General features: G+C 42.3%; 2 protein-coding genes across 2 annotated transcripts in view; both read right to left on the reverse strand.

The window, feature by feature from the left end:
• Positions 1-27,778, reverse strand: part of LOC134817710 (exportin-1-like) — a 91,412-nt gene continuing 63,634 nt past the window's right edge. Inside the window, exons 19-22 of the mRNA XM_063826949.1 lie at positions 14,921-15,646; positions 11,832-11,920; positions 11,510-11,606; positions 1-1,054 (exon numbers count right to left, since the gene is read on the reverse strand). Of these exons, the coding sequence (XP_063683019.1) occupies positions 905-1,054; positions 11,510-11,606; positions 11,832-11,920; positions 14,921-15,646 (1,062 nt within the window). The 3' untranslated portion in view covers positions 1-904. The remainder of the gene's footprint in view (positions 1,055-11,509; positions 11,607-11,831; positions 11,921-14,920; positions 15,647-27,778) is intronic.
• LOC134817719 (upstream stimulatory factor 1-like) lies at positions 15,862-17,159 on the reverse strand. The gene has a single exon (XM_063826961.1). It carries the CDS (start codon positions 17,116-17,118, stop codon positions 16,282-16,284), a length of 837 nt encoding a protein of 278 aa, XP_063683031.1. The 5' UTR covers positions 17,119-17,159; the 3' UTR covers positions 15,862-16,281.

The following is a 27,778-nucleotide window of genomic DNA, read 5'->3' on the forward strand; positions in this document are numbered from 1 at the left end:
TTCTGAAATAAGCTCAAAAGGTGAAAAATAATCATTACAATAGATACTCTACTGTATTAATTTATATATAGTCAAGCCATCCACACCACCTAAAGGTCTACACCCTAACTGTGGTTTAGGTCGCTACATTACAGAGGGTGTAACAGGACACACCTACTGTGTATTGAAGATATTGGTATTAATTGATAATTCACATCAACATATGCTTTCGTTTAAGCTTGCAGAACATCTTCGCAAGTACATTACACCCTGCAACTAGACGTGTACCCTGCTACTTCTCATCTTTCTGGGAGACTGCACAGTTCTCCTTATTTTCCTTTTTAACTTCAACGAACATATAAATCAAAATAGCCATGACGTCCTTGGGATTTGGGAAATCAATATAATATAATTTAATAAACTTAACACTGACTTAAATTTAATGTATTATAAATAATAAAATATCAATCAACATCAGTGATTGACATGGGTCGTTTATAAACAGAACCCTGATCACTAAAATAAAGACAACGAATTTGACTCGCCACGATTTAGGGTTCTGTTCACCGAAAAATATGTACAAAATTTCGTTTCAATATTGATAAGATGTAACGCCAAAAATTATCGATTCCTCATCGTTCGAAGCCAGATATTCTCTATATGTAATATAAACTTAAATATGAGCAAAAATTGGTCAAACCACCATATAACACCGAAAAATCAAAAAAGTTGACCAGAAAACGGAGTAATTAAGTACTCACAACAAGGTTATGAGTTGAATAGTCCAACCCTAAAATGTTGAATGATAAAAGGGACGCATTTTGTCCTGCGATGGAGCGCGCACAAAAACAGCACGTGCAGCTGTTCACGCCGCGCACTTTATCATGACGTAACAACTAGATCGGTTATCTTGTAACAGAGCCTCTCAATCGTTCATGTTTTCTTCCGTTACTTCGTGCGGGTTGAGAATGCCGGGTACAGTCATCTGGTATTTGAGTTTAGCGGAGGCGGCCGTCTTTAGTTGTTCCTGCTTCTCTTGCAGATACAGGTCTGTCATATCCTCTCCAGCGCATTCCTGAGGGTAATATTTGTGATATTCTGAGCACCTCACATCGGTAATTAAATATTATTATCTGCCATGAATTCTAACCGTTCACCGTGAGCGTTATAAGCTACTTATACTTTTCAGTCAATGTTTGAGGTGCAAAGATATGATGGCTATGTGTGTTAACTAATAAATTCTCGTTGTTTTTTTAAATATAAGAGCAAACATTTGTCTCTTATTCTCAAGAAGCAGAATATTCTCCAGAAGAAGACTACTAGGAACTCCTTTACGCAGAAACTGACAACCCAAAGAATTGGGTCAAATCTATAGTTGAGTAAGGACGGTATTCAGTCCCTGGTATTCAGTCCCTGGTACATATTTTCCTGCAATTTCGTACATAGAACTTCTCTCACGTTCCCTTTCGTTAGCACAAAGCAATGGAGGAAGCTGAGTGAGTGAGTGAATGAGTGAATGAGTGAGTGAGTGAGTGAGTGAGTGAGTGAGTGAGTGAGTGAGTGAGTGAGTGAGTGAGTGAGTGAGTGCCCTTGGTTGAAAGTCACAATATCGTTACTAGAGAATTGTAGAATCTGAACACCTGTTAGTAGTATTCCACGTGACTTTAACTCGAATAAGCTCACCAGCTCCCTGGGGATCATTACCCGAACAATTACAGAGTTCCAAGTAACAGCCCCTGTGTCGGGAGCCCTGAACTTGTCCCACCTGTTAAAGGAGAAACTCACGTGACTTAACACGTGACACAAGGCTCCACTCACCTCTAACCAGATTATAAGTGGATTATAGAGAGAGCGGAGATGTGGAAATTTAGTTACCAGTCTCAGTAACGGTCTAAAGCACTAGTGGCTAATTAGTTGCTATGACACCCAGTTGCTATGGCCTATCTCAAAATTCTGTCCGAGTCTTTTTTTTAAATGATCACTAGAACATATCCTGAAAGTTTCAGGGTAATTGCCTAAAAACTATAGAAGATATATTTTTAGAATGAAATTTGCTCGCATCTTAAACTGAGTTTAAGGACTGACTGGGGGAGGGGGTGTATGCACTGTTCCTAAGTCCTTTGGTATTGTACGAGTCTTTATTAACAAAACTTTTGAACAACTGAAACTTAATATAAAATTGTTCTTAAAAATTCAAGCTAGAAATACCACGCTTTCTCGGTCATTTCCAATAATTCAATCGACATTTTCAATGTTAAGTTAGTATTCTCTAGTGCCATAACAGACACCAAGGACACTGCACTACTACTAACATGTCTAATATACATAGCTCCCTCCCCATTCCTGAATACCTAGGACACTACTACTGTGCAGTGTGCTATAAGATGTAATCATAACTGCTATTTCTGTGTTTCCACACGGTTCCAATACCATCTCCATAGCAACAAACAGCAGGATCACGTGACTGAGAATAAGAGCCGGCCAGGTGGCAGCCGTAACCCGAGCTGGTACTGCACGTGGGCTGAGGGAGCAGCACAATAAGACACGTGGTACTGCACGTGAGCAACAGTTTCTACTTTCACCTTTGTCTGGAGAGGTCACGCAGCGGATAATCAGTTGCCACGCAACGCGCTGCCCCTCGCTCTCATATTTTAATGGCTCCTCGAGGACGGTATCCTCATTCTTACCTCAGTACCATTTTCTCTTGCGACCTTGCTGAACCTACTGCCAGGGAGAAATGCTGTATTTTACATTATATTCGCAACTAGTAGCATTTCTTAATAAGGCTTATTTAATCCTTCAGATTAAAGTTCATTATTTACCCTATCTAATGTGTCTGTTTCTTAGCTAAACTCGATTTAAAGATGATGAAACTTGTGGTATTAGCCCTATTTCTGGCGACTGCTTATTCTGAGGGTAAGTAATATATCACACTCCTTATTGATATTTATAAACCTATTTGATTTTAGTTATATTTTATTATGGTCATTTTAGTAAACGACATATTCTTTCAATGTGTTTACAGATGACATCCTATTAGTATTAGAGATGTATTTTATACTAACAGCTATAATTAGATAAACAGGTTCCTGCTAATATCTGTAACATATAAAATGGTGTAATACTCCTTCATACAAGTCAACTTTTCAGCCATCAAGTGCTTCCAAAAAGAAGGTGATGAAGTCGTAGATAAGGTGTGTGCTGATGCTGGGGCTACAAAATGCAAGGGGTACGTAGCCAACATGCACACAACATGCAAACTGATTATATTCGCACTATGAGACAAACTAATCTTATCTCTTTTTGTGTTAATAAGGGATTCAATGAAATAATATGAAAACGTATTCATGATTTGAGAGCGCTTTATCAATAAGTGAATCATCGAATTATTTAAAATCTTAGTTATTTAATTATGTTACAATGAAGGCGGTATTATCAATGTTAAATTTCAGGCCGGCATTTACATTCGCAGAAGGATTTTCAGATTACGCGTTCGGTTGTGGTGAATGCGCATCTGGTGAGGCAGGGTGTATGGATTGTGCAGGGGCAAGCTGTAACAAGGTAGAGGAATTGGGTAAGGAATATGAGTGTACCAATTACGAGTGGAACGCTGATGATACAAAGTTTGTGGCAAATGAGGCGATGACCAAGTGCAAGAGTAAGGCGAGCACAGACCAGAACCTGTGCAACAAGTAAGTTTATAAAGCTAGGAGCAAGTAACTTAACAGGTATAAGTCACTTTTTGTGTGTGAAATTTGAAATGCTTGTAATAGCTTGTTATTTAACAATAACTTTACTTCTAGGCCCGGTGCAGAGGCAAAGGCAGAAGCAGATTTCACCAAAGTTAACGTAGGATGTGGACCCTGTGAAGTTCCAGCACAAAAGACCGCTGAAAAATGCGCGGAAACGAACAGTGCAGTGAGCATGACAGCTCTCCTCCTGCCCCTTATCGCAGCTATATACGCTCTCTTCTAGACACAGCACTCTTCTAGACACACACGTACTCTAATACAAACTCTAATAGAAACTCTAATTGTACCGCTCAGTAACCTTGGTAACGGTTCAGTAACCTTGGTAACGGCTCTCACTTCCAGATTCGTAAACCTTGTCCTTGCTTAATTCTTTGTAATTACCAAGAACTCGGGTAAAGCTGCGCAAAGTGATATTTCTAAGTTGACAAGAACAGAATAGATATGTTAGAGGATGATGTTTTGTATAATGTGAATTGTTTAATACTTTATCTTTCCTTTAATTAATTTATTATTTCGTTTCTAAAATAAATAAACAATTACTCCGTGTACCTGTTAATATAAGTAGTATGAGGAGTAATTATCCAACTAAACAACAAATCTGAAGATCTCCTAAAGAAAAAGTGATAACTATTACATGAATGATGAAATTAAAATACAAAAGGCGTTATTAGGTGCAACTGAAATACAAAAAACGTGGATAATATCTGGTAATATTTGATAACTTATATTGTAATATCAATAACTTATATTATGATATTAAAGTTATAAAGAGGCCATTTGAATACCGAAAATGGACAAGTCGTACTTAGTTTAGGGCCAGCATATGAATTGTAGTGATTTTTCAACCCAAACACAACTAATTAAACTTTTGCACCCAAATGTTTATAATGCCCGTAACAACTACTAGTATTAATTAAACCTGTGCACTCAAATGTTTATAATGCCCGTAACAACTACCAGTATTAATTAAACTTGTGCACTCAAATGTTTATAATGCCCGTAACAACTACCAGTATTAATTAAACTAGTTCACTTAAGTGTTTATGATGCCCGTAATAACTACTAGTATTAATTAAACTTGTGCACTCAAATGTTTATAATGCCCGTAATAACTACTAGTATTAATTAAACTTGTGCACTCAAATGTTTATGATGCCCATAACAACTACTAGTATTGATTAAACCTGTGAACTCAAATGTTTATGATGCCCGTAACAACTACTAGTATTAATTAAACTTGTGCAGTCAAATGTTTATGATGCCCGTAATAACTACTAGTATTAATTAAACTTGTGCACTCAAATGTTTATGATGCCCATAACAACTACTAGTATTAATTAAACCTGTGAACTCAAATGTTTATAATGCCCGTAATAACTACTAGTATTAATTAAACTTGTGCACTCCAATGTTTATGATGCCCGTAACAACTACTAGTATTAATTAAACTTGTTCACTCGTATGTTTATAATGCCCATAACAACTACTAGTATTAATTAAACTTGTGCACTCAAATGTTTATGATGCCCGTAGGCCGTAACAACTACAAGCATTAATCAAACTTGTGCACTCAAATGTTTATGATGCCCGTAACAACTACCAGTATTAATTAAACTTGTGCACTCAAATGTTTATGATGCCCATAACAACTACTAGTATTAATTAAACTTGTGCACTCAAATGTTTATGATGCCCATAACAACTACTAGTATTAATTGAACCTGTGCACTCAAATGTTTATAATGCCCGTAACAACTACTAGTATTAATCAAACTATTATTAAGAAACTGTTTACACCATTAAAATATTCAAAACCCCTAAAAGAAATCAAGTCATCCTAAAATGGTGATCAGTACAGATCAAGACAGCTAGAGTTAAAATTTGTTTCTCCAAGCAACTCTATCTTCGGCTAATATCTTAAGCTTATTAAGATCATTCAAAGAGTTAAGTTTTAAACCTCTACGGGTCAAATCATTCACAATAATCTTGAACAAATTCTTACGATGCGCACCGACGCGCCCTTTACAGTTTGTTGTGACAGCAAACTTTAACGCTAATGCAGCGGGGGAGTCATCAGCACTACGCAAGATATGACCTAGGAGCTTCCACCTTGCTTTAGGGACACGATCTGATAGTTTAACTGAGTTACATCTTAGGTATAAGTTTGCATTGGATATTGTTCCATGAGGCCAATAAATGTTCAGTAATGATCTAAGGTGTTTTCTATGGCAAATGTCTAGTTTTTCTAGTGACTTTGCAGTAGGACACCAACTACTGCAATTGTACATGATGATTGATACAATTTGGGCTTCGTATACTGCTATCTTTCTGGTAACGGAGATATTCTGCTGAGACCAGATCTTGGTGAACTTATAGAAGGCATTGTTCCCAGCAATGCATCGAGCAGCTATATCACTTTCACTACACAACAATGACCCAAGAATCTTACTCTTCCGCCAATCTTCATTTCCACGTAACATGGTATCATCACGACCAGGGATTGTTTCTCCAACAGGAGCGAGGAAAACATGGGTAAATTCTGTTTTCTCTGTGTTAATGAACAGGTTAAACTCCTTGAAGACTTCCTTAGCTATTGGTAGGATAGCTTCTAAGGATTCTTTTTCCACGTTCATGAAGTTACAATCATCTGAATACGCTGACTCCAGTGGCATACCTTCTTTTGAAATAGGGGGATTGGGTATGTGTGGGGGAGACTCTGCTAGTCGATGGCGTAGTTCTATAAGAGCTCCTGCTAGGACAAGAGTGAAAAGCTTGCCGGAGAGACTGTCACCTTGAAAGGACCCAAGAAGACTCTCGAATACAGCAGATAGTTCTCCTTCCACTCTGACCTTGAGCATGGTGTTGGTTAAGAGGAGTCTTACTAGCCTGAGGTCGTCGTCTGTGCATCCAGCTTTGACAAGAAGGTCAAGTATAGTCTGGCGTTTGATTGTGTCAAATGCTCGAGACATATCTATGCCCATCTTGTGATACTGGAAGTGTTTACGCGTGACAACCGATATCAACATCCGCTCAGCCCACACTAGATCACCACAACTTCTACCATGTTTGTACCCCGCCTGCGTGCTACCAGTGAAAGCATCAACTTTGTCTTCAATTCTCTTCAGTACAATCATGGATAATATCTTACGAGCACCATTTGATAGACATAGAGGTCGTAGACTAGTGACAGGACCAGCTGGTTTGCGAGGTTTCGGTAAGGGGGTGATGATGGCTTCACCTATAACATCAGGAAATGAATTGGTCTCCAATGCGCTATTGATGATCTCGGCATATTTTGACCAGAATTTTGTACCAGCATTTTTCAACCACTCGTTGTAGACTTTATCTGGACCAGTGGCTTTGTTGTTCTTGAGAGATTGGGCGGCTTTCTTTACTTCATCACATGTGATGGGTATGTCTAGGCAGCGTCCATCCCCTATAAATGCTTGAAGTGGTTCATCCTCACACGTGAACTGCTTTTCGTAGTAGTCTCTGATCACTTGAGCTTTACCAGCATCTGTGGCAACAAAGTTACCTTCTTCATTGTGGACACTGATAGTAGATTTGGGCTTAGTGTCAGCTAGAGTACGCACAGCTTCAAACATCTGCCTTGTGTCATCTGTTGACATGATGGTTCGAGCGATGTCATCGGCACGTGTGTCAGCAAGGTTCTTGAGATGCTTACGGATGTCTTTCTGTAACCTGTTGATCCTTGTACGGACTTGAGTTCTGTCAGCAACTTGGTTGTTACAGTTAAGTGCAGCTTGCAGGGTTTGTCTCTCTTTTACAAGGGCTTCAACAGTTGAGTCACTACTGAAGTTACGGTTTCTGGAGCGTGGTAGTGTCCCGATTACTTCATCAGCAGTTGTCTTAAGGACATCCATCAGGTTAGTGAGATCATCATTAGGGTTTGATGTTACCTGAGAGTTGTTGACTTTCTGTTCGACTGAAAGTTGGTATTTGACTTTGGTGGGAAGGTCAGTGGTGAGCAGGGAGTTGTTATATCTCTTAACTACTGAACTTATCTTTTTTGTAGGAAAGATTTTGTAGTAGGGGGCTAGTTTGATCTTACAAGCAACGAGTCTGTGGTCTGAGTTAGTAGCAAGACCGCCATATGCTCTACAATCTTGGAACATGAATCTGCTGCGTGTTCTGCACAGAATATAATCTAATTGGGCAAAGACTGGACGAGTAAGTTTGCTACCTTTAGGGCGACCTTTGGCAGAAATACACATAGAGAAAGTAGTTCGATGTCTACAAGGATGATCAAAATAGGTATTGGTAGCAAACAGTTTGTTTAAGCACATGAAGTTTAATAAATGTTCACCGTTGAAATTCCTTGTACCCATTCCAAACTTGCCCATATACTCTGTTACACCATACTGATAGTCCAAAGGAGATAAGGTTCCCAACTTACTGTTGAGATCACCACAAACAAACAATTCATGAGATGCAGGAACTGAAATAGCATGGGTGAGTTCTCTGTAGAACTTTCTAAGAAGGGCAGGGTTTCCTTCTGCTTTAGGATTAGTCGGGCCATAACCGTTAACAATTCTGATATTTTTAGGATGGGATGAGAGATTAGAAGGAATGACGACATTAAGATAGGAAACCCGGTCTGAGGTATACTGATAGTCTGTGACATAAGGTAGTAATCTAGGACTTATGATGAAACCTAGTCCACCATGTCGTCCTTGATTTTGCTCCATCATGATCAATTTGTAATTGTTTCTGAGATATCTAGTGGAATGATTTTTGACTTTTGTCTCTTGAACGCACAAGATATCAACACTATATTCAAAACAATCCGTTCCGAGTTCTTCCTGTTTCTCCGTCTTAGAGAGCCCTTTTGCATTCAGTGATGCTAGGCTCAGTAAGGAAGTAGAAGAAAACTTTGAACTCATAACTGTCTCTTTCTGCTTTAACGTCTGCTTCGTCACACCAGTTTTCGCTGATGCTTGTGTCACGCGTCACCGTGTCATACCACCTAAACTTGTCAAACTTGTGCACTCAAATGTATATAATGCCCATAACAACTACTAGTATTAATTAAACTTGTGCACTCCAATGTTTATGATGCCCGTAACAACTACTAGTATTAATTAAACTTGTTCACTCGTATATATTGTTTATAATGCCCATAACAACTACTAGTATTAATTAAACTTGTGCACTCAAATGTTTATAATGCCCATAACAACTAATAGTATTAATTAAACTTGTGCATTCAAATATTTTTAATGCCTATTCGTGCAGTAAACATTTATCCCCCAAAGAGTGCCATAATCTAGAACCAGTTTATGGTGTTATCATTATTATACATAGAGTATTATAACTTAGGGTACTAGTGTCACCGTACCCGTGCCTACGGCCGGGACTTCACTATCGCAGTTGAAATGCAAAAGTATAAACCCGCCTATTATATTCGAAAACACGCATTACATTTTCTTACTTAAAACGGTGCGAAAGTATGAACTCGCTCAGTCCAAACAGACTGCAATTTAATTCTGGGTGCCCCTCACATATCTAATACTCCAATAGTAATACTTGATAACCAATCGAAATCTTGAGACCTACACTGCCAAATTACATAATTATATGATATATCACGAATCTGTGATGGGAAAGAGAGAGATAGAGTAAGATTGGGAGAGTACACACACACACACACACACACACACACACACACACACACACACACACACACACACACACACACACACACACACACACTTCAGCATCACATTTGGGTCACAAAATAATCAATTTGACCACTTACCACCGACCGATTTTTAAAAACATAATCATTTGGCTTTGAAAAATCAGTCGCATATCTCTTACCGTTTTCTTGATTTAACCGTTCGGAAATTTCCCACAGACAGACAGACAGAAAGACAGACAGACAGACAGACAGACAGACAGACAGACAGACAGGCAGGCAGGCAGGCAGGCAGGCAGGCAGGCAGACAGACAGACAGACAGACAGACAGACAGACAGACAGACAGACAGACAGACAGACAGACAGACAGACAGACAGACAGACAGACAGACAGACAGACAGGCAGACAGGCAGGCAGGCAGACAGACAGACAGACAGACAGACAGACAGACAGACAGACAGACAGACAGACAGACAGACAGACATCCTGGGATTATTAGTATTGATTATAGGTGTTTTACTTGCGGATCAACTACACTACTCAGCAGCAGATTTTGGGGTTTAGTAACGTTCTTAGACCAATCAAACACTGCCTAGATGTTCATGTGACAAACTTGGCAGTCGCTGACTCTACGGTTACCCAGGTTTAGATCAGGGGTAGAACGCACCAGGACGGGGATTTACTTTGGGCTGACGAGTTTCACTGAGGTGTGTCCACTCGATTTTAAACTATCAATTCTCTTATCTCAGTCTTAGCAAAGGGAGGGGAGGGGAGGGAGGGGTGGAGGACCGTAATTTTAGCTGGTGTCTACATTTGCTACTAGTGACTTGTAGACTCTACAAGTCACTAGTAGCAACTGGTCGTTATTAACAATGTTTTCTGAAATGGCTATTTCTAGCTGTGGCTCTGGTAACGTGGATCTGAACAGGTGGCTCTGCATCATCTCGCTCAACAGATTACCGGGCCTCTATGAGATTAGCTGTTATCACGTGACCCCAGTACCTGAGGCACATGACCTCGTGTCTCTGTCACATGAATACAGTTGATGAAGTTGGAACAGGTGGAATTGGAAACTCGATCAGTATTTAGGAATGTCACGTTGTCGTGACTACAAGTTGCTATTATATTCACTGGTCCAGCTGTGTCTATCAAAATGAGCTGATCTTAGCGAATGTTTATAAAGTTGGAGGCTGATGTCTCAACAAATGAATGATAAATGTAGTTACTAAGCTACCTCCAATATTATGGTAACAAAAGTTGGGCTTATTCAGACAATAAATTAGCGATGGTTATACTGCCTCGAGTGGTTATGCTGCCTCGAATGGTTATGCTGCCTCGAGTGGTTATGCTGCCTCGAGTGGTTATACTGCCTCGTGTGGTTATGCTGCCTCGTGTGGTTATGCTGCCTCGTGTGGTTATGCTGCCTCGAGTGGTTATGCTGCCTCGAATGGTTATGCTGCCTCGTGTGGTTATGCTGCCTCGAGTGGTTATGCTGCCTCGAGTGGTTATGCTGCCTCGAGTGGTTATACTGCCTCGTGTGGTTATGCTGCCTCGTGTGGTTATGCTGCCTCGAGTGGTTATGCTGCCTCGAGTGGTTATGCTGCCTCGAATGGTTATGCTGCCTCGAGTGGTTATGCTGCCTCGTGTGGTTATGCTGCCTCGAGTGGTTATGCTGCCTCGAATCGTTATGCTGCCTCGAGTGGTTATGCTGCCTCGAGTGGTTATGCTGCCTCGAGTGGTTATGCTGCCTCGTGTGGTTATGCTGCCTCGTGTGGTTATGCTGCCTCGAATGGTTATGCTGCCTCGAGTGGTTATGGTGCCTCAGGTGGCAGAGATTTCTAATCGCAGCAACCTTTTTAATCCGATAACTTGATATTATAGATATTTCATCTAACGCTGCTGAACTTAAGCAGATTTCATTTCTGCTACAATTCAAGCTAAGGAACCTTACTAGTTAGTTACTAGTTAGTTACTAGTTAGTTACTAGTTAATTACTAGTTAGTTACTAGTCAGTTACTAGTCAGTTACTAGTTAGTTACTATCTAGTCACTAGTTAGTTACTATCTAGTTACTAGTCAGTTACTAGTTAGTTACTAGTTATATTTCCAGGTACTAACCTTTATCTGGACGATAAAATCTCTGAGGTGCTCTCTAAAGGCGGCGTTGTCTTGATTCAGGGCGTACAGACCGTCCACAAATACTGACACTTGCATCCTGTACAGTTTATATTTAATTACTAATCACTTAATCACTTAATGGTACGTGATACTTTAGAAATAATCCGAACAGAAGGTTGAATTACAAATTATATACATTTTTGGGGTATTTGGTATAAATAATATTATTTATTAATTACATATTTGCATAAATGAGTTCAAGGTGTGGTCAATGTGCTGTAACCAATGTTACCTTGGCTGTAACTATACAATAATGACTTACTCCTGGAGGTTTGGGAAAGCTTTCTTGAGGAGGTCCTGTGTGTAGCTCTTTACATACGCCACATTGTCTATTTCACCCGGATGATCTTCCTGATAAAAAGCGTTCGTTATCTCGCCTGGTTTTGGAGTTTTTACTATACTTACCAGTTGCATAATGGTAAGTATAATGAAAATAGTCATAACCCCCTCCCCCCCCCCCGCCTGCAACATTAACTTTCCACCGAATAAAAGGAAACTACCCGGCAACTTAACCATAGCTATTATAGGCACATGACTCTTACGGTACTCCGCTCAAATCTACTTTCACTTTCACGCTATATTCCACACTTTCCAACTTTTACTTCCACGCCTTGACCTGGCTAGGGATAGTTTCACTTTCACTATCACAGCTGTAACTTGACTAGTTTCACTTTCACTATCACACCTGTAATATGACTCTATAAACTGTTGAGTGAGTACCAGGTGCGGAGACAAACTCAGATAATTCTTGTGGGCTAGCTGGTGTCTAGCTGTATAGTTCCGCTTCAGGGCTGACACAAAAACAAGCTGGTGGGCTGGGGTGGCACACATTAGCTGGGGTGGCACATATTAGCTGGGGTGGCACATATTAGCTGGGGTTGCACATATTAGCTGGGGTGGCACATATTAGCTGGGGTTGCACATATTAGCTGGGGTGGCACACATTAGCTGGAGTGGCACACATTAGCTGGGGTGGCACACATTAGCTGGGGTGGCACATATTAGCTGGGGTTGCACATATTAGCTGGGGTTGCACATATTAGCTGGGGTGGCACACATTAGCTGGGGTGGCACACATTAGCTGGGGTGGCACACATTAGCTGGGGTGGCACACATTAGCTGGGGTTGCACATATTAGCTGGGGTGGCACACATTAGCTGGGGTGGCACACATTAGCTGGGGTGGTACACATTAGCTGGGGTGGCACACATTAGCTGGGGTGGCACACATTAGCTAGGGTGGCACACATTAGCTGGGGTGGCACTCATTAGCTGGGGTGGCACACATTAGCTGGGGTGGCACACATTAGCTGGGGTGGCACATATTAGCTGCGGTGGCACACATTAGCTGGGGTGGCACACATTAGCTAGGGTGGCACACATTAGCTGGGGTGGCACACATTAGCTAGGGTGGCACACATTAGCTGGGGTGGCACACATTAGCTAGGGTGGCACACATTAGCTGGGGTGGCACATATTAGCTGGGGTGGCACATATTAGCTGGGGTGGCACACATTAGCTGGGGTGGCACCAGTGGTCGACCGGGATCGAAATTTAGTCCCGGCCGGGACCGGGCCGGGATTAGCCTCATCCCGGCCGGGACCGGGACCGGGATTTTTCCAATATTTCTCAATCTCAGTTAAAATGAAACAGTGTTATATGTTAAATAAAATCTTCCAGAACAAACTGAGGTATGTCAAGTTAAAATTGACAGTAAGTAGTAGTAACTACTCTATCTCTCTCTAATCTCTATCTCTCTCTATCTTTCTCTATCTCTCTCTCTCTCTCTCTCTCTCTCTCTCTCTCTCTCTCTATATATCTCTCTCTTTATCTCTGAGATAGATAGAGAGCCCCTGACTCTTGAATATTTCTAAGTTTGTTCGGACTTCAGCTTTCTTCTAACATTTTGTAATTTGTTACTCATGAAGTGAACAGTTGAACATATATAATTAATTTTGAACATTAGTAAATTTTGTTTGACTTGAAATTTGCCAACTACCATTGATCAAAATTCATAGAATTTTGATCATGTAACATAAACATTTCACATAAGACTTGAAAGTTGAATTTTCAATAAACTTTTGACGACGAGAAAGTGAAATGATCTAACTATTAAGAAGCACTGTAGAGCACTGTTGTAGTAAAACTTTTCGGAAAATGTTCACAGGTTCGTGAAATTTGGGCTCAAATATACGCTCAAAAACCGACTTTATTTTGGAAAAATCCCGGCTAAAATCCCGGCTAAAAACAAAATCCCGGCCGGGACCGGGACCGGCACAAAATCACCAAATCCCGGCCGGGATCCCGGCTGCGCCGGGATCCCGGTCGAGCTCTGGGTGGCACACATTAGCTGGGGTGGCACACATTAGCTGGGGTGGCACATATTAGCTGCGGTGGCACATTTAATTAGCTGGGGTGGCACATATTAGCTGGGTGTGACTAGTTTTTAGTCATCTTATTATTAGCTGGGTGTGACTAGTTTTTAGTCATATTAGCTAGGTGTGGCTAGTTTTTAGTCATATTAGCTGGGTGTGACTAGTTTTTAGTCATATTAGCTGGCATGGGTGTGGCTAGTTTTTAATCATATTAGCTGGGTGTGGCTAGTTTTTTGTCATATTAGCTGGGTGTGGCTAGTTTTTAGTCATATTAACTGGGTGTGGCTAGTTTTTAGTCATATTAGCTGGGTACGGTGTGACTAGTTTTTAGTCATATTAGCTGGGTGTGGCTAGTTTTTAGTCATATTAGCTGGGTGTGGCTAGTTTTTAGTCATATTAACTGGGTGTGGCTAGTTTTTAGTCATATTAGCTGGGTACGGTGTGACTAGTTTTTAGTCATATTAGCTGGGTGTGGCTAGTTTTTAGTCATATTAGCTAGGTGTGGCTAGTTTTTAGTCATATTAGCTGGGTGTGACTAGTTTTTAGTCATATTAGCTGGCATGGGTGTGGCTAGTTTTTCATCATATTAGCTGGGTGTGGCTAGTTTTTAGTCATATTAGCTGGCATGGGTGTGGCTAGTTTTTAATCATATTAGCTGGGTGTGGCTAGTTTTTAGTCATATTAGCTGGCATGGGTGTGGCTAGTTTTTAATCATATTAGCTGGGTGTGGCTAGTTTTTAGTCATATTAGCTGGGTACGGTGTGACTAGTTTTTAGTCATATTAGCTGGGTGTGGCTAGTTTTTAGTCATATTAGCTGGGTGTGGCTAGTTTTTAGTCGTATTAGCCGCATATAGTTTTTTAAAGCGTTACACTCCAGACTTACCAGGCTATATAGCGTTACACTCCAGACTTACCAGGCTATACAGCGTTACACTCCAGACTTAACAGGCTATATAGCGTTACACTCCAGACTTACCAGACTATATAGGGCTACAGCTATCTTCTTTTGCTCCACAAGACTGAACATATAAGCCAGTACTTTGCTCTGGTTGCTGAGTTGCGCAGCGTTCATAGTGTCCGTGACCACGCTGAATATGTGCTGCAGAATGTTCAGGAAGTACGTTTGGTAGAAGCTCTGGGAAACGTCCTTCCCGTCTAGGTTCTGAAGGAGGGTAAGAACAGTGGTAAGGCCCGTATCTGCCACGTTCCTCATGGTGTGCTTGAAGGCCCACACGATGGAGTCCATGACCAGTTTAAACTTGTCTGGGGGGATCTGAAGGAGGGCACTGAAGCAGTGCTGGTTTATTGATTCAAGGAGCAGGTAAAAGTTGGTTCTGTGTTCAGGGAAGTCTTGGAAGTTTGCTTTTATCATTTCGAGCGTGCACTCGAACACGGCATCAAATATAACGGGAACTTCAGAAGTCACGTGGTTCTCCAACTTGTTGATGAATACGGTCATGGTGCTGAGAACCTCCGAGTCTCGCGCATTTGGATGGTTACGATTATAGTCCCCCAGCACTGCGTTCAGCAGAGGCGGGACAAAGTTTTCGCACACTTGTTTAGGATCTGTGGACTTGCCGACCCACGCGGATATAAGTTTGAGAGTTTCTTTCTTGACTGTCCTCATGCTGGCTACTAGAGGCTGTTTGAGGACTTGTTCTCCGTTCTGCTGCACTGCTGATGAGATGTTCTCTGATAACACCTGAGGGTGAGAGGAGGTTAGGTCATGAGGGGGAGGGAGGGACTAATTATTACTAATTATATTATTACTAATTACTACTAGTGAAGATGTGTATTCTACTAGTTATCTAGTGTTTTTCAAATTGGTACCAGGCTAGGTCCTAGTAGTAGGTCCTACCATGCAACATTCACTTGTTAGTTTGGATATTTTTTGAAAGATCAATAAAATTAACCCGGTTGATGATAAATATTGAAAATGATTTGATAAAAGGTACTTATAATCGTAATTACAAACGTAATCGCATATAAGTTACAGATAAAAATATAAACGTTAATATCATGTGAAAAGAACATATCAAGACTGTTGTTTAATTTTATCTCACATAATGCATCTGATAGACAGGCACATCTCATAATGCATCCATTCTAAAAAGCTTCCGGTCAGATATAACTCTCACTTTTCTGTTAAGAATTAAGACGGTTCTCTTCTTAAATAAAGTAGAATAAAACAGTCAAGATTTAATAAATTCGGCAAAAACGATCCGAGAATTTTCATTTTAATCTCTGTAGAACCCTACAAGTGCCGACTCAGTGGATGGGTTAATGATAACTGTTCGCGATAAGATCACCAGAAGAGCTGACTGGTCAGGTACCCTCTCACTGATTAGGTCTTGAGACAGGGTTCTGCGCTGACACGGGCTCTATCCCGTGATTCTGTAGCTGGTTCCGGAGAAGGAGGTTCTCTTGTTCCACCCTCTTCAGAGTTTCTCTGATTTTAGCCATTTCCACCAGGACCTGGTTCTGTTCTTGAAGTCGCTCCACAACTTGGGAATGTGCGATCTGAAGTTCCTGGATAAAGTTAACGGTCTTCTGTAACACCCCGCAATTACTTTTCTGTCCCATCCCTGTCTGAGTAGGTCCGCCGGATCGCTTAGTTCCCATTTCGTCCTTGCAGTTAGGCACCATCTCTGCTAACTTCTGGATCCATCCGTTTATCTTAGTTCGTCTCCTCCTCTCCACCTCGTTGTGAGTCTGACGACGCTTCTCCTCCCGCTCTGAGCGCTGAGCTGCCAAAGAGTCAGTAGCGGTCTGATGTACAGCACCCATAGGTGCTATCTTCTGGAGCTGGTTATTACCGTCTAGTTGCTGCTGGGGTATCATCACGTAGAAGTTCTGTCCTCCTGCTCCGTTAGAGTTTGGGAGATTGAGGATCTGACCACCGAGGGAGGCCGCATTTGTAGCACCCAGGTTGAGAATCTGTCCAGCTTGGGAGACACCCTGCACCAGTGAGGGGGCTAGAGGTGAGATAGTGGACAGTTTGTTATCTCCTGGAGCTGAGAGAGTGCTCAGGGACTGGGTCAGGGCCGACCTCAGGTGCTGATCCATGGGTTTAGAGTTCTGCTGGGATAGCTGCTGGGGTTGCTGTTGTTGCTGCTGTTTCTGTTGAGGTTGGAGCTGGGACAGCTGCGTCTGGTTACTGTACATAAAGTTCATACTGTGCTAAATCCTAGAAATAGAATTAGTTTTACTATTCGGTAATGGTAAATATATATTTAAAGATTACAGGACACACATGTTCTAGAAACATTATATCGACTATCAAGGAAGGTTTACATGTAATACACTACAACTTACTACACTACAACTAGCACTCAGAAACAAGGATGGAATAAAGGAGCTTAGTAAGTACAGTGAATAAGGAGCGGGACATAGAGCCAACTGCAACAGAAACAAGTAACAAACTAGTAGCTTGGTAGGAGTGTACTGAGGAGAATGTACGGAACTAGACACACTACAGTCTTCACAAAGCCTGCAAGGCTTTACTAGCTAATGAAGGGAGACACAGTGCTCTTCCTTATGTACAGGGACAGCAGTGATCCCTAATTGGGTGCACGTGACTAATTAGGTGGCTTATTAGGCTGCTTATACCAGAGTGATGAGGTGTGGGGATCATTAGACACGTGATTACACTACACTGGACACGTGACCTGAGAATATGACACGTGACAGGTGGGAATATGACACGTGACTCGGATATCAGGCGGGGTAACCGCCCACCCGACACTCAGACAAGCTACTTGAGACAGCGTCCTGATTGCATGGTGGGTTATACTGACCTCGTCAGATGGTGCAGAATAATAATCTTATAATACTAATTAGATAATAGGATGAGTAGGAACTAATTCTCAGCAATAATATCAACCATCTTTATTATTTTATTCAGAATAAAATCAGAAATACTAAGAAATAAAATAACGTTCAACAATAGACTATACTGAGTAATCTTATTTTCAGTCTATAAAATGAGAGATACTAAAACAGTTGCAATTAAAGAGACGTGAAAATGTATACGAGCGGCGGATATCGAGCAAGTCTGAACAATTGTACACAATTCTTGTACACAACAGCCACTATTTACTTAGCATGTACCAAGTACAAGTGGTAAAGTACAATAGTATACAAATTATATACTCTCTTATTCTCACTAGCAGGTATTAAATAGACAGGATACACAATATACTCGTTTAGTGCTTGGACCACTGGCGGGAAAGAGGGATGAGAGAGGGAAGACGATAGAGAGGGGATGATATAGAAGGGACGATAGAGGGGGCGATAGAGGGAGGGAAGGGCGATAGAGAGAGGGGACGATAGAGAGAGGGGACGATAGAGAGAGGGGACGATAGAGAGGGGGATGATATAGATGGGGATGATTTAGAAAGGACGATAGAGGGGGTGATAGAGGGAGGGAGGGACGATAGAGAGAGGGGACGATAGAGAGAGGGGACGATAGAGAGAGGGGACGATAGAGGAGACGATAGAGAAGAAGATAGAGAGAGGGGAAGAGAGAGAGGGGACGATATAGAGAGGGACGATAAAGAGCGGTGACGTTAGAGAGAGGGGATGATATATAGAGGGGCGATAGAGAGAGATAGAGAGTTGATAGAGAAGGGGGACGATAGAGAGCTAGAGGGAGGGAGGGACGATAGAGAGAGAGTTGATATAGAAGGGGGACGATAGAGAGAGTTGATATAGAAGGGGGACGATAGAGAGAGAAGACCGATAGAGTTGATATAGAAGGGGAAGATAGAGAGGGAGGGAGGGACGATAGAGAGAGAGAGAGTTCCTATAGAAGGGGGACGATAGAGAGAGTGGACAAGAGGGGGGACGATAAAGAGGGGGATGATATAAAAGATATGATAGATGAGCGATAGAGAGAGGGGACGATAGAGAGAGGGGACGATAGAGAGAGGGGACGATAAAGAGAGGACGATAGAGAGAGGACGATAGAGAGAAAGGGTTGATATAGAGGGGGATGATATAGAAGGGGCGATACAGGGGGCGATACAGGGAGGGAGGGACGATAGAGAGAGGGGATAATAGAGAGGGGACGTTATAGAGAGGGGACGATAGAGAGGGAGGGAGGGACGATAGAGAGAGGGGACGTTAGAGAGAGGGGGCGATAGAGAGGGAGGGAGGGACGATAGAGAGGGATGATATAGAAGGGGGCGATAGAGGGAGGGAGCGAAGATAAATAGAGGGATGATATAGAAGGAGGCGATAGAGAGGGAGGGACGATAGAGAGAGGGGACGATAGAGCGAATGAGAGAGGGGGACGATAGAGAGGGGAATGATATAAAGGGATGATAGAGGGGGCGATAGAGTGGACGATAGAGAGAGGGGACGATAGAGAGAGGGGACATACTGACCAACAGAGAAAATATCTTGGAGGAGCATACATTTTGACCTAAAAGAGGAACATTTATAGAATATAGGGGTGTCCAGCCCTAAATGAAGTTTCGCCTTCGGCGGGGTTTGCCCCTTCGGGTCGTAGCATTTACATTTTTAGTCAGCTACTTTCATGTATACCAGTGCATAATTAGCTTCAGTTGCATCTACATTCTACCCTATGGGGAATTGTCAAATTGAAGAAAGATGATATGGTCGGCATTCGGCGGCGCGGTGTAGGGCCAAGGGCCCACATCCAGAAAGTTTAAAATTTCCTCTCAGATACAAATTTACTGTTTTCTGTGGCTTCACAGGGCTAGAACGGCGAGAGAAGCAAACACATAGCCAGTTCTTGGGCATTTGGAGCTGGGCCCCGGAAAATCTTTTGCGTTTTTGTTTGGACGCAGTAAAATCTACAAATTTAACAAAATATCTGAGGCCTTTCAAAATAGAGGGCTAGAAAATTTGAGAAATTAATATTTTAAAGTGGCTTTATTCGACAACCCACAAGTAAAACACATCCAGCTGGCACCATTTATCGTAATTATCACAAATTATGATATGTCTCTTTCAAAGTAGAGGCAACCATGTCCCGAGAAAAGTTTTGTACGGAGAAAAGGTTTGTGCGGAGAAAAGGTTTGTGTAGATACAACATAAATTTTGGCACAGACACAAATTGCAGATATTTTTCCGCAGTAAAAAAAATTTTCTTGCCCATTATATAGTGAGGTAAGAGGAAATAGATGTTTATTATATTTTTTATGTAGTGAGGTTAGAGGAACTAGATATTTATTATATTTTTTAAATTGAGGTAACCTATAATAACTCAATCACAATTAAAGAACTCAAATAATGGTGCCAACAGTTGAATTTGAAAGTAATCCCAGTGCCACCGGCGAAAATTTTTGGGGAAATTAGCTGATTTGAACAGTTTTACTTGCTTCAGAGGGATAAATACTTATGCCCCTCCAAAAGAGGGGCATTAGACCCAACGAGGGGCATTAAGAGGGGCATGGAGGGGCACCCCTCGAAAGAGGGGCATGTTGGTCACTATGAGAGGGGACGATAGAGAGGGGCGAGAGAGGGGGGACGATAGAGAGGGAACGATAGAGAGATGGGACGATAGAGAGAGGGGACGATAAAGAAGGGGACAATAAAGAGGGGATGATAAATAGGGGGAACGAAAGAGGGAGATGAAAAAGAAGGGGATGGTAAAGAGGGAGGGAGGGACGATAGAGAGAGGGGACGATAGAGAGGGGACGATAGAGAGGGGACGATAGATAGAGGCCGATAAATGAGGACGATATAGTGAGGGAAGATCGAGAGAGGGGACAATAGATGGACGATAGAGAGGGGGATGATATAGAAGGGAGACGATTGAGGGAGCTGGAGGGACGATAGAGAGAAGGCGATAGAGAGGGGGATGATATAGAAGGGACGATAGAGGGAGCGATAGAAGGAGAAAGGAACGATGGAGAGGACGATAAAGGGGGGACGATAGGGAGATAGATAGAGAGAGAGGGGACGATAGAAGGGGCGATAAAGATGGAATGATAGAAAGAGGGAACGATAGAGAGGGAAATATAGAGAGGGGACGATAGAGAGTGAAATATAGAGGGATGTAGATAGAGAGAGGGGACGACAGAGGGGATGATATAGAAGGGAGGAACGATAGAGAGAGGGATGATAAAGAAGGAGATGATAAAAAGAGGGGCGATAGAGGGAGGACGATAGAAGGGACGATAGAGAAGGGAGACGAAAGAGAAGAGGAGATAAAGAAGGGGATGATGAAGAGGGGATGACAAAGAGGGGGATGATAAAGAGGGGACGAATAAGAGGGAAACAATAAAGAGAGGGATGATAAAGAGAGGGCGATAAAGAGAGGGACGATAAAGAGCGGTGCGATAAAGAGGGTATGATAAAGAGGGGACGATAAAGAAGGGGATAATAAAGAGAGGGGCGATAAAGAAAGGGATGATAAAGAGGGGGTGATAGAGAGGGGATGATCAATAGGGGGGACGATAAAGAGGGTATGATAAAGAAAGGGACGATAAAGAGGGGATGATAAAGAGGGTATGATAAAGAGCGGGACGATAAAGAAGGGGATGATAAAGAAAGGGGATGATAAAGAGGGGATGATAAAGAGGGTATGATAAAGAGGGGGTCGAAAAAGAGGGGGGATAATAATGAAGAGAGGATAATAGGGGGTAAAATATGGATATATATTGACCACTGCCACCTCCCACAAATATGGATGTATTTGATCACGGCCACCCCAGCTCAAATATGGATATAACATTCTAATCTTCTCCATATAAGACCAGGGCCAACACCCCCCCCCCCCCCCCCCCCCCCCTCCCCCGAATATGGATATATTGACTACGACAACGGCCACCCCCTTCTCCATATTTGTGGGAGGTGGCTTTAGGAGGGGGGGGGGGGGGCGGGTTGGCCGTGGTCTAATATAAGGGAGCCCTGGTCAATATTATTAGTCCAGACCTTAAGGGGGCAGGGGGGTCTTCATGGAAATTTTCTCAAAATCGACTTTTTGTTGTTTTTGATAGAAGGGAGTGATATCTATCAGATGCTTTTAATCCGATAGAAAAATATTGTTCCTAGCCGAAATTATCGCCGGTAAAAGGTCAGCGCTTGCGTGTATTTGTATTGCGCGAGCGATTTTTGATTGCGCGCCCTGAAAATCGAGTCTAAAAATCTAACTTCTCCTACATTTTTTGAGCAATCACCCTCAAATTTTCTGGATATGTTCTAAGGATCATTTAGAAGAGATTTCCAAGCAAAATTTTTAGATAGGCTTTTAAACATCTTTTATTCGATTTTTAAAATCTTGGACCTCGAAAAATCGTCAAAAAACCAGGTCGATTTTTAGAAAATTTCCATGAAGACCCCCCCCCCCCCCCTGCCCCCTTAATATACCACAGTAAAAACTCCAAATCCTAATTTTAACTATAGGGGGGGTCATCAGTATTTCTGAGAATTTTTGAATCTGAGAATTTGACCATTTTCGCCGGGAATACTCAAAAAATGTCAATATATCCATAAATAGGGGAGGATACATATATTGACCACGGCTGTGGTCAAATAACTCTCCCGCGTATAAATATATTTGACCATGGCCGCCCCCCCCCCCCCCCCCCCCCCACAATATGGCCATATTAACCACCACTTTTTTTCACAACGGCCACCCCTGCCTCCCCCTCAGTCAATATATCAATATTTGTAGGGGGGCCGGGGGGATTATTTGACCATGGCCACCCCCAATATTGATATATTGACTTAGGGGGGGGGGGGGGGGCGCGGGGGGGGGGGAAGATGGCCATGGTCAAATATATTCATATTCTGGGGAGTTATTTTACCACAGCAACCTCCCAAATATGTACATATTGACCATGGCCACCCCCTCCCCCCCCCCCCCCCCCCCCAGGGGTGGCCGCTGTAAAAAACTCCATATATGGGGGGTGGGGGCGTGGTCAATATATTATCTATTATATCTCCCAAATATGTATATATTGATCACGGCCACTTCCCCACCTCCCCCAAATATTAATATATCGACCACCCCGGCTCCTCAATATGTATATGTTGACCACGGTCATTTCCCCCAAATATGGATGTATTTGACCACCCAGCTACACTAAAACATATCACAGATTACACAAGACGATAGAAATATGACACCACCGAAACGAGTGCGAGAGAGAGATAGGGGGGAGAGAGAGGGAGAGAGAGAGGAAGAGAGGGACAAGGACAGGGTGAGGGAGAGGGAGAGAGGGAGGGAGGGAGTAGGAGAGGGAGAGGGAGAGGGAGAGGGAGAGGGAGAGGGAGAGGGAGAGGGAGAGGGAGAGGGAGAGGGAGAGGGAGAGGGAGAGGGAGAGGGAGAGGGAGAGGGAGAGGGAGAGGGAGAGGGAGAGGGAGAGGGAGAGGGAGAGGGAGAGGGAGAGGGAGAGGGAGAGGGAGAGGGCTCCCCAATATGTCTATGTTGACCACGTACAGAGTTGACATCATTTTATTAGATAAAGTTCTGTGTAACCGTGTGTGTACATGATTGGTGACGTCACCACGACAGAAACAGATGAGGGTAACTTTCAGACAGTGTCTCCAATATCCCACTTTATTATGATTATTATTACGATGACTGTGGTATATATATTAAGGTTTGGACTCTGGGCAATAAGATAAGGCTACACTGACTGCACTAAAACATATAATCACAGAACACAGTAAACAGTAAGATAGGCTACACTGACTGCACTAAAACATATCACAAAACACAGTAAACAGCAAGATAGGCTACACTGACTGCACTAAAACATATCACAGAACACAGTAAACAGTAAGATAGCTATCTTAGGCTACACTGACTGCACTAAAATATATCACAGAACACAGTAAACAGTAAGACAGGCTACACTGACTGCACTAAAACATATCACAAAACACAGTAAACAGTAAGACAGGCTACACTGACTGCACTAAAACATATCACAGAACACAGTAAACAGTAAGACAGGCTACACTGACTGCACTTAAACATATCACAGAACACAGTAAACAGTTAGGTAGGCTACACTGACTGCACTAAAACATATCACAGAACACAGTAAACAGTAAGATAGGCTACACTGACTGCACTAAAACATATCACAGAACACAGTAAACAGTAAGACAGGCTACACTGACTGCACTTAAACATATCACAGAACACAGTAAACAGTTAGGTAGGCTACACTGACTGCACTAAAACATATCACAGAACACAGTAAACAGTAAGATAGGCTACACTGACTGCACTAAAACATATCACAGAACACAGTAAACAGTAAGATAGGCTACACTGACTGCGCTAAAACATATCACAGAACACAGTAAACAGTAAGGTAGGCTACACTGACTGCACTAAAACATATCACAGAACACAGTAAACAGTTAGATAGGCTACACTGACTGCACTAAAACATATCACAGAACACAGTAAACAGTAAGGTAGGCTACACTGACTGCACTAAAACATATCACAGAACACAGTAAACAGTAAGGTAGGCTACACTGACTGCACTAAAACATATCACAGAGCACAGTAAACAGTAAGATAGGCTACACTGACTGCACTAAAACATATCACAAAACACAGTAAACAGTAAGACAGGCTACACTGACTGCACTAAAACATATCACAGAACACAGTAAACAGTAAGACAGGCTACACTGACTGCACTTAAACATATCACAGAACACAGTAAACAGTTAGGTAGGCTACACTGACTGCACTAAAACATATCACAGAACACAGTAAACAGTAAGATAGGCTACACTGACTGCACTAAAACATATCACAGAACACAGTAAACAGTAAGACAGGCTACACTGACTGCACTTAAACATATCACAGAACACAGTAAACAGTTAGGTAGGCTACACTGACTGCACTAAAACATATCACAGAACACAGTAAACAGTAAGATAGGCTACACTGACTGCACTAAAACATATCACAGAACACAGTAAACAGTAAGATAGGCTACACTGACTGCGCTAAAACATATCACAGAACACAGTAAACAGTAAGGTAGGCTACACTGACTGCACTAAAACATATCACAGAACACAGTAAACAGTTAGATAGGCTACACTGACTGCACTAAAACATATCACAGAACACAGTAAACAGTAAGGTAGGCTACACTGACTGCACTAAAACATATCACAGAACACAGTAAACAGTAAGGTAGGCTACACTGACTGCACTAAAACATATCACAGAGCACAGTAAACAGTAAGATAGGCTACACTGACTGCACTATAACATATTACAGAACACCTGCCTACTGCCTAGGTCGGTCCAGATGAAATCTGGAACGAGTTTCGTGTCAGCGCATGTCTCCATTTATCTCTATCACTCATGAGCAGACGTATCATGTGGGGCTCTAAACCAGTATCTTATTGAAGGACGTCCGGAAAGGTCTTGTGTGGTCTTCCTCGATACCTTTGGCCGTAAGATGGTTGCCAGAAAAGGAGTTGCTGAGCAGGTTGGTCCTGTAGACGGTAGACATGCCCTGCAAAACGAAGTCTCCGTGTTTTGATGGTATCAGTCACCGATGGTATATTTCCGTAGAGGACGGAGTTAGGTGTGTAGGATTTCCATGAGATACCAAAGACCCTTGGCCTTCGTAGCATTCGTGTGTAAACACCGTCTAGTGCTTTAGTGTCAGCTTTCTTCAAAGTCCATGTTTCTACGCCATATAAACGAACAGGCTCGACTGCAGTTCTGAAAATTTTAGTCTTGATCTTTCTAGACATGTCAGATTTCCAGAAAACATCTAGACTTTGAAGTGCTTTCCATGCAACGCCTTTCCTGACATTGATGTCTTTGCTGGTTGAAGCGATGTAGGATCCTAGATATTTAAAGTCGTGGACTTCTTCGAGAGGGTTGCTGTTAATGAAGACCCTATCATCCGAGTTTCAAGCCGTGGTAGGTTGTAGGACATGTATTTTGTCTTCTCGATGTTGATGAGTAAACCATACCGGGCTGCAATATCAGAGATACTTTGACAGAGGCGGCTGTTATCGCTGAAGCTGGGTGTGATTGTAGCTAAGTCATCGGCGAAGTCCAAATCTGCTATGTAATCACATCCAACTTTAAGCCCATCGTGTGGACCTATTGCCAGTCTAAGAATGAAGTCCAGGACGATAATGAAGACAAGCGGAGCAAGAACATCGCCCTGGAGAATTCCAAGGTTGGTCAGGAATTCAAGAGTTGTACCTTCAGGGGTCATGATCTTGGCTTTGGTGTTGATGTAAAGGGACATAATGGCTTTGATTATTATCTTAGGGAAGCCATAGGACGCCAGAATGTTAGGAAGATGAGATCTAAAGATGCAATCAAAAGACTTAGAGAAATCAATGAAGGAGATGACGCAGGGGAGCTGGAAGTTGATGAATTCTTCAATTATTCGCCTAAGGGCCAAGATCTGTTCACGAGTGCCCCTTCCAGGACGGAAACCATTCTGGTTGTACCGTAAGCGAGGTTCAATATAAGTTCTGATACGATTGAGAAGCAGCATGTTGTAGATCTTGGTGGCAACAGGAAGGATGGATATGCCTCTGCTGTTTTCAGGACAGAACCTTTTAGCACCTTTCGGTATAGGGAGAATCGCGGTGACAAGCAGTTCTTCCGGGGCTTTACCAGTGGCCAACATGTTGTTGAACAAGGAGAGTAACGTGGTGTTCAAGTCAACACACTTGTAAAGAAGCGAAGGTATGCCGTCGTGACCTTCTTCTTCGTAGGGGGCTGTGGTCTTTACTACTAAGGAATAGATCAAAACCACTATAAGATAGAGCATTGAAGCCCTGTGCTTACCCCGGTAAAGTTAATCTGTGCAGAAAGCAAGGTTAAGCCTTGTCCTCTCCACATTTGGTAAAACGTTTTGTTGCTTGTATAAAGCCGATGATCCTTGGTAATGAGAACTTGTCCACTATATCTGTCACACTGAGGTAGAAGGAGTCAAAGTATCCTCCTCGCTGGTAAGACCATTTCGGGCACTGACCAATAAAGTGGTTCATTGTCTCCTCTTCCATGAGACAGTGTGGACAGGTTTTAGGGACAGTTGTCGGCTTGTACTTATTGATGTGATAGTTTAATTTACAATGTCCCGTGAGGAATTGTGTTGCTGTTCTTGTGCTCTCTTTGCCAAGTTTCGGGATTGATCTGGCGAACTTTTGTCTCCATACTCGTTTAAAGTGAGTGTTGGGTAAAGTTCTCCATCTTTCCCTCATCTTCCGATGACTTATACTCCGCAGTACTCCCTTCCATAATACTTTTGGTATTGGTAGTTGCACTTGAACGGAGTCCAGATTGTCGGAGCCTTTTTTGGCAAGAGAGTCTGCCTTTTCGTTGCCATCGTAGCCTTTGTGAGCTGGTATCCATCGTAGTAGGACTTGATTGTCCATTGCTAGTTGGTTAAGCTCACTTATAGCCGTGCTGGTGCTTTTAGATTTGACTTTGATGTTGCTCATTGCCATTATTGTCGCCTAGCTATCGCAGTTTATGATTATTTTCCTAGTTTTGGTCCCAGATTCCCGTAATATTTTTGCCGCAGTGCCTACGGCAAAGGTTTCGGCCTGGAAGACGGTTGAGTTGATTCCTAAGTGGTATGACTCCTCACATGTGGGGTTGTCGTTGTCCACAATGTACACTCCTGCTCCAACTTTTTCATTCATTTTGGAGCCGTCTGTGTAACATTGTATGGTATTGGTATCATTCTCGATTACCTCATACTCAGAGAGTCGGGGAATTTCTGTGTTGAAGCCAATGTCAACATTCAGTGATGTTGTCTGTTGATCTTGTCCTTCAGAGTTGAGACTGATAGCCTTTAGTAACTGTTCATTAAGTTTTGTGTGGGTGGTTAGGTTG

The sequence above is a fragment of the Bolinopsis microptera genome, chromosome 7 (genome assembly GCF_026151205.1).
Source record: "Bolinopsis microptera isolate Bmic1 chromosome 7, MBARI_Bmic_1.0, whole genome shotgun sequence".
NCBI classification, from domain to species: domain Eukaryota; kingdom Metazoa; phylum Ctenophora; class Tentaculata; order Lobata; family Bolinopsidae; genus Bolinopsis; species Bolinopsis microptera.

Bases quoted from the DNA above. Each gene is read 5' to 3' on its own strand.
- LOC134817719 (XM_063826961.1), bottom strand. From the start codon at position 17,118: ATGAACTTTATGTACAGTAACCAGACGCAGCTGTCCCAGCTCCAACCT.